Source organism: Zootoca vivipara, chromosome 2 (genome assembly GCF_965207765.1).
Source record: "Zootoca vivipara chromosome 2, rZooViv2.hap1.1, whole genome shotgun sequence".
NCBI lineage: Eukaryota > Metazoa > Chordata > Lepidosauria > Squamata > Lacertidae > Zootoca > Zootoca vivipara.
Window position 1 is genome coordinate 99,492,127 of NC_142584.1, and position 13,278 is coordinate 99,505,404.

Here is a 13,278-nt window from a genome sequence, read left to right on the forward strand (position 1 = left end):
CAACTAAACCTGGGGGGGGGGGAAACATACACACCACACACCTCTTACTTTTTGAACCAGTCATTTCTTGCCACAAAATTTTGGATGTGAAGTGATCAAAGTTCGTCTCATGCTCAAAAGTTGTAATTTTCTGAAGGCAGTGCCCATTGCCAGCAATGGAAGCACTACAGTCCCTGATGCCAAGCCAAGCAGTATGCCTCTTGGTCAAAGCAGAAGCAGTACAGATGGTGTAACTTGAAATGGGTTTTTAAAGTGAAGTGCAGCTTCTGGATAGTCAGTCTTAAATCTACACAATGCAGTGGGCAACTTAGGCCCCTCTCTGGTGAGCTTCACTTAATGTAGTTTATTTACTGCGGAACCCAGAGTCCTTTTCCAGCAGCTCTAGAGTGCATGGATGGTTCTGATATGTACATGGAGCTCAGATGGTGCTGCCTCATCCATCTCTGTAACAGAGGAGGCTCTTCAATGCAATTACCATCAGGATCTTCTTGTGGTTTTGGACCCTACTTTCTCTAATGCCACATTAATAATTTCAACTGCAAATTTAAAGTGGACAGCAACGTGTGAGAGGCACTTAATTGTGTGTTTACAAACAACAGCTTCATGGATGAATTTTGGAGCAGCTGTTACATCGATGGATAGTTTCTCCTGCTTTGCTGGACATTTATTTTCACACCCTTTTAGGAGACCTTTACATTTTAGGAGACAATACTCTAAAGAAATAGGCATTTGTTTAAGAATATGATACTTGAATTAGTTTGCTGTCAGAGCAGGAGACAAATATACCTGCATCAACTTGTGTCAATAAAAACCACTTCAAACTCTTCAACTTAAGGGTTAAGGTCATCCAGATTATTTTAAGTTTAGTGGCGAAGTGTTTCGAATGTGTGGCTGGCACAAACTAGATTTCTCTCTTTTCTATGGATGAAGAAATCTATAAAACAATAGGACATTCTGTCAACATTATAAGCTGGCAGTTCCATTGTTTTTTCAATGGAACCAGCATTTCCTAAATGTTTGTACATTTTACTTTGAATAAATATTTAATGCCCTAATTTACTTTCCCATACATTTGGAGAGAAAACGCTGGAAATCATCATCCAAAGAAAGAAGTGGTTTTGCCCTGCAGTATTGAGGCACCAGCAGCAGCCTGGCTGTACATTGCAAATACCAAATATTTGCATAGCAACTCTTACATTTGTAGTAGTGACTGTTGCATGCAAATAATTCCCTAAAGCTACAATCCTATATGAATACCAAGGAGTAAGTCCCATTAGACTCAGTGGGGCTGGCTTCTGGCTATATAGTGATGGTGCCTTTTGGTTCCTACCAAATGTTAGAATTTTCAGTGGCTTTTTAAATAGAGGAGCTAGTAAAGGTGGTGCTATGAAGCCCTAGCACACAGTGAATTCTCACCAAGGTAGCAAACCTATCAAATTTGTGGTTCAGATGCAGAACTAGATGTCAAGAAGGAGACTAAGCTAGAACACCTCTACCTGACATCTAATTTTCTATTGGCATGGCTTTTTTGCCTAGGGGACTATTCAATTTACCATCTTAATGACAAGTAGACCAGTGTCTCTGTTGGTTTACCCTGGATTCCCTCAGACATGCACATAGCCACTTCTACCATTGACAGCTAGTACAGATATAACTGGCAGGAACCTGTTTTTACATGTAGGCACGTTCTTCTCATTATTTTGAATTGGAGGCATAGTAAAGTAAATTCAGACAAGAAGGGATCATTTTAAACAAACTGATTCAAGGACAAACCAAGATCACATGAGCACAATAAAGTAATTGGGGTAGCTTAACGTAAGTTATACATTTTAGTCATTAAAACCAGTTTGCCAATTATACTGAATTTTATACTAGCAAGGTCCACTCTGTAATCTTCCTCCTGTGGGCATTCACTGCTTATTTACAATGACCACAGATGGTATGGGCCATGTAACCAAGCACCTCATCAGAATTTAATTCATTTCCCCATTCTTACAGTGTAGATAAAAAGCAGTGCAAGGGGACCATCCATGCTGAAATGAGCTGCACAGAAAAGTGGTTTGGAAAGCAGAGCAGTTTTAAGTTATTCAAAACAGAGGCTTAAATGTAAAGCTAATGAGTGGAAATGGGTTTTCTTAAGTTTGAAATAGATTAAGTGGCTGCCTGAAGTAACAGGGACAGTATATTATTCTGTATTATACAGAAATGTATAATATATAGGAATGGATTGATGAACTAAGGAGATGTATGCTAAAAAATTAATTTGGTTAAAAAAAAAGGAAGAGTGTAATCTTATAGGTAGTTTTTTTTATTAGATCGTTTCACCAGTAATATGGATCAGTACGTTTTAGCAGTAAAGTATGAAAATTACACACCAGTAAAAACAGCATCTAACAGCTATGAAATTAAGAAATTCCTTTTGCCATCCTGCAACATATTGTCAAGATAGAAATCCTGTTCCAGAAGAATGAAGGAAATATATGTTTAAAATGGTGAATACTAATTGGGAAATTGTGACCTAAATGCTTTTGGAATAAAATGATCTGGTAGTATATTGTTGATTACTAAATTGTCTGTGGTGGCAATATGCTCAAAATATTTTCCCATACTGAAATGTCATTGCGAAAATCTGGGGAATCAGTGAAGTTGTAAAACCAAAGACTGAGGTCAAAACTCAAGATTTGATTCGCTCAGTGTTTCGGGAATGTAATTTAGTATGTGACATGGAAAGCAATTCCTAGGCTTCCATGTAGCCGAGAGGAGCAATTCAAACAATGCAGACCAGCTATTTGACCTCTGGGTGCTACTGCACTTCAGTGTAGCTAGTGATCACCACACTACTTTGTCAAACAAGAAAAAAAAAACACTCATCCATGTTACTGGAATACAGAAGACCTATAATGATTACCGAAGTTATATGAAAATTAATAAACATTGGAGTATGTTTAGAGTACAGCACTGTTCTTGTAAAACAAAAAGAATCCTTCTGGTCTAGCATTCAAGACTTTAGAGTCAAGGCTCATAGTAATTAACAAAACTTCATGGCATTTCAACTAAAAAGTAGCATGTTTTGTTGTCATGGAATGTCACATCAGGGTTTGTTTGCTTGCTTGTTTTTGTATTACAACTTTATAGGCAGTTAACACTGATCATATAGTGCAAACTAGATAAAATTGCGTTTCACTGTGTGAAATAAACAAGAGGTGCAAATGCTCAGTAGGATACCATTAAGACATAAAATGGCAAAAATAAATATCAAAACTTTTATCAGTGTAAAAAAGTAACTGGGTTATTGTATAACCTAGAGTCTGGCAAAAAAGGCCTCAAAAAAGTTTACTCAGTCTTCAGAAATTCCACAAATTAAGTGCCTTTTCAATATTCCAATTAGACAAGAGACTCCATGCTTTCTGCAGGATCTGATTCGTCGTTGGCCATAACAGCACCATTTTTGTCCAGTGCCATGGGGCCATTTCCGTTTTCCTTAGTGCTGACCAGGCTTAGCATTGCTTTGTAAAGAAATTGGTACTGCTCCTGGAATGGAAAGATCAGAACATTTAAAACAACCTAACATTCAAGGAAGTAAAATGCTCAGCTTGCATTTTCTAGGGGGGAATCAGTACCGTATTGCTTGCTGTGCCCTAGCCTGACACCTTTAATCTTGTAGCTCTCCCATACATATTGTGATAACCCACAATATAAACATTGTCACCAACCTTGCATTAGAAAATAATCCCAAAGCCAGGTACAATACCAATGAAACAAATCTAAGTTATGTGGCCAATCTGTTGAATAATTACAAAGTTGAGAGAACATACACAAATAACTATTTACAAAGGGCAGTGACAGATTCAACCAAAAGACTTGCCTCGTCAATCAATTTTGTTGGTTGTGCGTTACAGCTGAACCCCCGCCCAATTATTGCACTAGATTCACTCTCATCTTTTTTTCCAGTCACCTCTCAAAAACTACATCTTCAATAAAGATTTGTTTATTCGCCTTATTTTAATATTACGTGCAGCTCCTTTCTGCTCTGATCTAGTCTAAAGAGTTAGGGCATACAAGTCCTGTGCTTCCTGTGAAGCCTGCAGGCACAATGCAGGGATGGAAGCATCTCCAATTTAACAGATGTTCATCTGGGACCAAAGGAGAGCACTGCCACTCATTCATCCTAACCTTTATCTGAGCATGCAAGTCTGAACACTGTGTAGCGCATACTTAACGACTACATATTAGAAACGAAAATGTTTTGAAGTCAATAAAGGAGCATGGGGACAGAGGTCGGTGGGGAAGCTGGGAGGGAAAAGAGGGAATAAGGTACTGCATTGTTTTGTTGTAGTATTGTGAAAACTGTAATGAACTATAGTCTAAAAAACCCAAACCCTGCAGGAATATAGCAAGTTAAAAAGTAACTGAATGGTAGCACTGACTCCATGGATATTCTCCATCCTGGAACAAACTCAGTTGGATCTAAGAAGGAAAGGGAATTCCGACCCTAGATAAATAAAGGTCAGGGTCTAAGATTATGCTTATTGCTGCACTGTGGTTCTTAGTTGTTCAGGATACCTGGCAGCAAAACTGGTGGAGACTCTATGAATATATGTGGTGGAGGAGGAATATATGTGGAGGAGGGGCATGGGACTGTATGCAAAACATGTGCATAGATTTTAAATGGACATTTTCCTGTTTAGAAACTACCTTGTAAACAACTTAATCTCCTTTTAAAAGACTTACAATGTCTGTAAATACTCCAGGCCTCATCAGATTGATCATCTTTGCCACCTGGAAAACGTCAACAGCATTTTCATTCTCCAGCTGCTGGGACAGGGTGGTAAGGGCACATAATGTTCCAGCCGCCACTGCTCCATACCTGCAAACCCAGAGAACAGTTGCATTCAGATGCTCGTAGGTGAATCATAAAGCCCCCTGTCAAGCAGCAATGAAAATCTGATGTCTTTGTATCAGCTTTGAATTGCACCTACAATCCCTGCCAGATAGGTGTACCTATGCTTTGGATTAGTTTGCTGTTGTGTTAATGAATAAAATAAGTGATGATGTGGTCGAGTGCACAGAAGGAAAAATTTTCATTTTCAGCTACATTTCCTCAGAATGCAGTTAAAAGTGGAACATATATTATGTATGAAGGCATAAAAATAAAAATCAGTGAATATAACAAATAACCCAAAAAGCAATTTATAAAAGAAATGACTCAGCACTGTTAGAAACAGAGGTTTGATATTTTTTGTCTCATGAAATGCCCAGATCAATAACTGTCTTAATTTTGAATATTGCAAGAGCAGCCTTTCCACTACCCAGATGAAAGGCCAAATAAGCTTCCATATTTACTGTAATCTTTCTTATCCAATCTATAAAATGAAATGTGATTTGATGGATATACATACTCATCGTGAACAATGGTGGGGCCATCTCTTGTTAAGGCCTCTTCCTTGATTACATTGATAAGCTCAAAGGTACTGCTGATTGGGGCATCTGGGTTTGGCCATTTGGGACACTGAAAATGGCGTACTTCCAAAACATAGTCATCCTGGAACGAAAACCAACCCAACAGTTAATCGTTTTAATTCCACTTTTATGTTTAAAAATGCACTTCTAACATTCAAATATATTCACTGATCACTTCTAGCTAAAAAGAAGTTAATCCAGGCTCAGATTGCTATGAGGAAGCATGTCTTGTCTCCTGCCCATACAAACAGGAACTCTCTGCAAGTGACATGTGGTAGCCTTCATTTTTATTTAAGAACAAAAGAAGTCCCAGATGAATTGGATCAATGGCCCATCTAGCCCAGCGTCCTGTCCTCACGAGTGGCTAACCAGATGCCCATGGGAAGCTTACAACAGCTGCCACGCACTGGGCTAACATCTTCATCAAACTATACAATCCAAGGTCTCAGTCCTGGTCACTCACCGCTAGTCAGACCCCACGAGTATCTATGTGAAAGATTTTTTTTTTTTTGCACCAACATGTATCACTTTTTACTTGTTTACACTAAATTGCATTTTCCATTCTACTACCCATTCACTCAGTCTAGAGAGGTCATTTTGGAACTCTTCACAATAGTTTTTTGTTTGTTTTAACAACCCTGAACAATTTAGCGCAGGCATCCCCAAACTTCGGCCCTCCATATGTTTTGGACTACAATTCCCATCATCCCTGACCACTGGTCCTCTTAGCTAGGGATCATGGGAGTTGTAGGCCAAAACATCTGGAGGGCCACCATTTGGGGATGCCTGATTTAGCACCACCAGCCAACCTGACCACCTCACTGCTCACTCTTACCTCTCAATCATTTATGAACAAGTTAAAAAGCACAGGTACCAACATTGATCCTTGCGGGACTGCATTTTCTACGTCTCTCAATTTGGAGAACTGACCATTTATTCCTCCTCTCTGCTTTCTGCTACTTAACCTACAAGAGGACCTCTTCTCTTAGTTTATGACAACTAAGCTTATGTGGCCGTCTTTGGTGAGGTACTCTGTCTACAGCTTTTTGAATGTGCAAGTCTGCTACATCAACCAGATCACATCTATATACTTGTTGACTATCAAATAACTCTAATAGGTTCATGAGTCAGGACTTAACCTGTTAGAAGCCGTGCTGACTCTGTTCAGCAATGCTTGTTCTTCTTTTTGCTTGTTTTTTTAAATTTGTTAACAGTGCTATGCATCAGTTTTGCCAGGACAGATGTTAAGCTAACGTGCCTGTAATTTCCAGGACACCCCACTCCTGCGATCCCTTTTTAAAAATGGTGGCTACTTTCCGATAACCAACTCCACTTGTGAGGCCTGCAAAAGCTGCTTTCAATAGCAGTGATGCATCCAGAGAAATAGCTGGTGGACATGCACCCTTAGTACATTCTTCTTAAAAATGAAAATAAAACAAAACCAAGCCCTTGGTGTGATTCGTGTCTGAGAAACTTTCACCTTTGGATCAGATAAAAGCTGAAATGTTATGACCTTCTGTGGAAATGTGGTATACTGGAAACAAAACTGAGATATGACAGGAGAAGACCTCTGGGAAGAAAGAGGGAAACTGATAAATCCACTATGACCAAACAAAGACATTAAGCCAATCCCACTGAAAAGCATGCATATCAATTGTTAACTGAGAGCAGCAGTACTTTGAATGCCAAGCAGATTCCAGATTCACCTCTGGAGGATGTTTTATATACCTGGGTAGCCTCAAGGATAAAGTCATGGATGATGATCTGCTCCTCATTAGAGAGGCACAGTCTGTCTTTGCTGATAAGGGTCACAGTAAATGCCTCGCAGTTCATGGATTCTTCTCGACTTGGCCAGTACACAAATTCATCCTCTGCCTAAAGACAGAATGAATCAGACAGACCTTTTTTGTATATTTCTTTCCTTTTTACATGAGCAAAATTCAAAGAATCAAAACTTGGTTTAATAGGAAGAAATACAAATTGATCTTTCTTTCTTTTTACAAAATGTATCCTGTTGAAGCAACAGTATGAATATCATAGGGATACTCTGAGCTTCCCAATCAGGGCAAGTTTGATATTTAATTGGTTTCACAGGGAACTGCATATTTTAGAACATTTATAAAATTAAAGTTTTATAGAGGGGTACAGATTTCGCAGAAACACAATAACATTTTATAATGTAGTTTTTCATGACTTAAGGTAAGCACCTGCTCAAAGCCACAAAGGGCATTAGATATTGACATGTTATTTCCTTTATTTGCTATCCATAGAGCCCTTTAGGACTTGATTCAAAGCCTCAAAATTCCCTTTTTTAATAGTAACTTCAGGACATAGAGAGATATTATATGTGTATCACCCACCCACACCCACACACCCCGGTTGTACTTCATGCTATATATTTTAAAAGTATTGTAAGTTCACAATGAATTCTGAAGAATAAAAATGAGTTTTCCTTAAATACTCTGCTTACATTTAATGTTTAAAATCAATACATTAAAAAATAACACCACCCACCCACCCACCCCCTCATTCTTAACAGATCCAGATAACCTGATTCTGGTTTGGGAAATCCAACCAAAACAGAACCTGCTTAGGACAGCACAAACTTAGTTAAGGGCACATAACTGTTAGGGTCTACATCTTACCCTGAATTCAGTGCTAATACCTTAGAACAGGGGTAGCCAACCTGGTACTCTCCAGGTGTTGCGAATTAGAACTTCCATCAGCCACAGACAGAATGGTCAATGGTCAGGAATGATGGAGGTTGCAGTCTACAATATCTGGATGGCACCATGTTGCCTACTCCTGCCTTAGAAGATGACATTGTGTCCCAACCAGTGACGAATGCTGGCAGAGAAAGAGCCCTGGAGCAGAAGAAAATGTGGGCTCGCTCTCTTGTTCTTCTAACCAGAAGCCCACATTTCCCTGGAGAAATACCCCCAGAGTCATGGGAAGAGTACAGATTATATTCCTGTGCCATAGTCCACAAATCCATTAGATAAGATGGGAAGGTGCTCACTTCACTAAGAAACCAGTAAATGCCAAACAACTCACTGTGTGTTTCTGTCTTTCTACACAACCAATCAACTAGGGTAACAACTGATTAGGCACCTGCAGTAATTTAATGGAAATGACAACATACTGCTCAGCTGTTTTGTAAGATGCCCATCTATAGAGGTACACTGCAACAGTAAACAAAGTAATTTTACATGTTCTGTTGTTCAAGAAGATAAGGGCAGGGAGATATTATTTCTCATTGGCATTTGAGAAAGAGAGGTCACAAATGTAGGTTGATATCCCTGAGGGTGACTGGTGCAAAAGCGCTAAAGTTTTTCTTCTTCCCTTTCGAAAAAGCTCACTGGATAGACTTTGCCTTCACAGTAGGGCAGCACAGAAATGGGACATTTTGCAGTGATGCTGACAGAACACAACAGTTCCCCCCAACTTCTTTCCCAGGCATCTTTGGATACTGTGGATTATGGAGCTGTTAAAGGAGACACCAACTATGCTTTGCATTGAAGTACAGCCATGATATGTAGTTAAGTGGCCCAGTTCTTGCTCCCTGCTGTGATACATCATTAATATAAAGTATGTGGAGTTAAATAACTTACAAAGCTCTGGTTATCCGGAAGCATGACAATGATCTGTGCATTGTGATCCCAGATCATTCTCCAGAAATCTTTAGTTGTGTGTGGCAGGGGATGCTGTGTAATGATGAACTCGTTGCTCCGATAGTAACCCTTTTAAAGCAAGAACCAGTTACTCCGTGCATAGAATAGTTTGGAAACTTCATGGATGAGAGCAGACAATACAAGTTTATTAGATTGCTAAATTTTCAAAGCTCCCTGCTGTGTTAATTTATCCTAAAACAATACTGGAGAATATATAAACAAAAAATAAACTCTATAAACATGTTTCACTTAACTGAATAGTTTCCACCAGGAACGGCAACCCATTGAGTATAGAGGACGACAGTGGAAACAAGTAAGATTAGCTGCAACTAATATTTGTTTACCCTAATTAAAAATAATGGATTCAGCACAGTTATTGGATATATTGCCTTCCTTCTGTGATGCCACTTGTTCTTGTTTCTGGTACAGCAAATGTCACTTCAGATGTTTTTTTAAAAAATTCCTCCAGTAGAATGACATTGCCAATGACAAAATATGAAAATGACACACAATACAGTGGTACCTCTACTTACGAATAACTCTACTTACGAATGTTTCTACTTACGAATGGAGCTCCGTCCGCCATCTTGGATGCGGTTTAGATAGGATTTTTTCTACTTACGAATTTTTAGATAGGGTTGCTTCTACTTACGAATCTTTTCTCCCAATGCATTCCTATGCGATTCGACTTACAATTTTTTTCGACTTACGAATGTGCGTTCGGAACGCATTAAATTCGTAAGTAGAGGTACCACTGTATGCAACTATGAAGAATATGACTGGCCAATGTAGGGCATGGCCCATCCCTCCTGCACAGCAGCTCACAGAGCAGTGCAAGCAGGGCAGGATCTCCACAGGACTGAACGAGCCTTTTAACTACACCATAGTCCTTGGCTGGGACATATATCCATTGCAGCATGCTGGTTATTACCTGGAACAGGAGATGTGCTGGGCTCCTCTCATTCTACATAATAGCTGGCATGCTTTAGTGAACATCTGCCCAGTCAAGGGCTGGCAAGGGAATCAGAATTAGAAGACTCAATTGAAGCTCTGTGGTGATCTCATCCCATGAGCTGTGCATGCAGGAGAGGATGAATTGTGCCCCTAACTCCCCAAGTTATAAAAAATGTATTTCTTTTAATTCTAAGCAGCACTATATAACGTTTGTTGCACACAGTGGCTGTTCTTTGAAAAAAAGAATCACCTCATTGAAAAAAGAAACACAAGAGCTATTTGCAACAATAGATAAAAACCAACTGATTGAACAATTTTATATTCGGTTACTTTCCGTTGATTTTCTTACCATAATATAAGAGGCATTAATGTAATCAGTTCCTTTCATTCCAGGTAATGGTGCCAGTCCCACCCTTGCTCGTTCAGCTGTAAACAAACAAATGAACAGAAGAAAAGCCCATATCAAACAAAAATCCCAATCTAAGCACAGCAGCTATCATAACACAACTCCTACTTCTCCCAGGGCCAGACCCAGTATCATAAAATTTGCTGAGCTCATGCAGGAGATAAAGCTATAAAAATGATAAAATGAAATGTTTGCACAAGGATATAATTTCAGCAATAAAATTTTACTACTTTCTGCTATCCCCAGATGCCAAATAATAGTTAATAGCGAATTCCCACTCCACTATGAAATTCACCCAGGGCCTTGGACCAGATACTCCCAGCCTAATTTACATCACAAGTTTGTTGTGAGGATGAATAGAGTCAGGTCTATGTGCCTCGAGCTCCTTGGAGAAAAGGCAGAGGATGAAAACATATTAAATGAAATAAAGATTTGATGATGATCAGATCATTTATGGGCAACGGCACAGAACAACATTTGATTTATTTTTGCTGCTCTCATCCCTTTCCAAAAGTAGGGACAGCAGCAGCCACTTCCCTAACTTCAGGGCAAGTCAGCAGCTATCCTCTGAGAACCACATTAATTGAAGTTAACTACCACAAGAATGCACACACAGAGCAGTGGATGTAATCTAGACCAGGCATGTCCAAAATCCGTTTCGGGGGCCTAATCTGGTCCGCTGGTTGGTTTAATCCATCCCCTGTGGCAGTTTATTTACTGAGGTAAAATCCTAAAAAAATCTCATCAACTTCAATTCTAAAAAAGGAACCAAAGCTCAAGAACTTTGGGGTAAAATCCTAAAAAAAGGTCAACAACTATTCAATCCTAAAAATAGGTCAACAACTTTGGCTGGCCCTTTGGTCGGCCCTCGAGGCCCTTTACTTCATCAAATCTGGCCTTCTTTGAAAAAAGTTGGACACCACTGGACTCTTCTAATGACTGCAGAGGTAGCCACGCTTACCAATTCTTTTGAGGAGCGAGCATAAAAAAACTTCAACAAAGCAGATAAGCAAAAATACTTGGATTTCAGCTGATTTAGGCCAATGACTCCAGATCAGTTTTGCCTCCCAGCCACTGAAGTGCTTCTAAAGATAAACTTAATATTTCAGATGTAATATTTTTATTGTAGGACTAACACGGACAAATCATCCTTAATGGTGATTTATTTACCCCATTTATTTATTTAGATTTATTCACCCATTGCCATGAAGAATTGGGGTGAATTACAACACTTTGAAAACCAATGCCATAAATATTTGGGACCTGCAACAAAAAGTTGCAGCGTGCAGTCCTCCGGTTCAGTGTCCCAGCCAGCCATACTCTCCTTCACAATACTCTGTTCCATTCCCACTCCTACCTCGTTTTCCATCCCCCCACCAACAAACAACATTATATGGCTATTGAGCATGGACAGAATACATTGAGCTGTTCGGGGGGGGGGGGAGTCTTTTCCCTTAAGATTTTTTCGTCCCTAAAATTATTTTGCACTTCTGAAAGTGCTGATAATTGAATTTCTGCAGGAAAAGACAACTGAGAATTCCTGAAAGCTGTATTAAGTTCCCTGAAAATATTTCAAAATACTTCATCACTGTTGTGACGTGGGGTTTGTGATTTCAGCTCTCTTGACATAATATGCTGGAGGCAGTTCTCTAGTAACAGCTCTTTATTAAAGTGAACAAGACTGACTGTGAGGGCAGGAAGGCTACATTTATAGGGACGGAACTAGCTAGGAAGGGATACATTTTGGAGGGAACAATATCAGGCAATCACAGTGCTGCCTTTTGGAGGAAACCAATAAGAGAGAGGATCCAAATACAGCAGCTTAAATGAACCAATAGTAGCTGTACCCTCTGGAACCAAAAGGCAGTTACTTTATCCTAATGCAATACAGACAATAATAATACAGATATAAAATCCTTTGACTCAATACACAACAATCACTATATTAAACTCTTATACTTTCACTTGGTTCAAAACTTATTTGTATTTATGCATTGGGATGCATTAACATGCATCCAGCAATAGGAGCCACAAATCAGATTTATAATTAAAAAGAACTCTAACCCAATAGCACAAAACAATCCAATTGAGGGCCCATATCACTTCATGCAAAGACAATTCAGAATTTAGCACAAGGAAATTATTCAGCACAAAATCAGACTTTAAGATGTGATCTTACATGGCACAACTGATGAGTTTCTGTTCTTTTCTTTGTTGCAGTCCTTCTGAGCACTGAAGCACTCCACATATTTAGCATTGCATTGCATAACCAGCTAAAAATAATAATAAGCAAGAGTGATTAAGTCCTTTGCAGTTCTTTCTCTTTCACACACACAGATATTTCTTATTTCTGGAAAAAATGCATCTCTGGAAGACTGAACTGTAAGATATGCTAAAAGCATTCAAAATGCCAAGATGAACTGAACTTTCTGCCTAAAGAAAGGTACTTATACAAACACGTGTTGGTCCCTCAAGTTTGTATAGGTCTCATATCACGCAGGGTAAATGAAATTCCATTCCAACCTGGTTTGACAATGTCGATTTGAGTTCTGCTGAAGACATATTGCAAAGCCCCAAAGACATATGTAGGTCAGAACAGGTCTCAGGAAACAAAAAAGCTCTCTCTGTTCTTTTATAAAACATCAAAACAAGACTACGCCTAAGGATTTTTTCCTCCTTGCTGCTATTGTGAACCTGAATGCTGCAGCTGAGATCAGTTATTCCCGGGCTTGCCTATTTTGCCTGCCAAGTTGAGTGTGATACTTTCATGGTAAAAAGTGAGCTGCT

General features: G+C 39.2%; 1 protein-coding gene across 4 annotated transcripts in view; it reads right to left on the reverse strand.

Moving 5' to 3' along the window:
• Nucleotides 1–2,292: 2,292 nt before the first annotated feature.
• Nucleotides 2,293–13,278, reverse strand: part of PTPRG (protein tyrosine phosphatase receptor type G) — a 578,270-nt gene continuing 567,284 nt past the window's right edge. For all 4 annotated transcript variants that reach the window (XM_088662505.1, XM_035106777.3, XM_035106776.3 and 1 more), the window contains exons 23-29: nucleotides 12,671–12,764; nucleotides 10,435–10,511; nucleotides 9,072–9,200; nucleotides 7,189–7,335; nucleotides 5,400–5,542; nucleotides 4,732–4,867; nucleotides 2,293–3,531 (exon numbers count right to left, since the gene is read on the reverse strand). In XM_088662505.1, coding sequence (XP_088518631.1) covers nucleotides 3,385–3,531; nucleotides 4,732–4,867; nucleotides 5,400–5,542; nucleotides 7,189–7,335; nucleotides 9,072–9,200; nucleotides 10,435–10,511; nucleotides 12,671–12,764 — 873 coding nt within the window. In that variant the 3' untranslated portion in view covers nucleotides 2,293–3,384. The remainder of the gene's footprint in view (nucleotides 3,532–4,731; nucleotides 4,868–5,399; nucleotides 5,543–7,188; nucleotides 7,336–9,071; nucleotides 9,201–10,434; nucleotides 10,512–12,670; nucleotides 12,765–13,278) is intronic.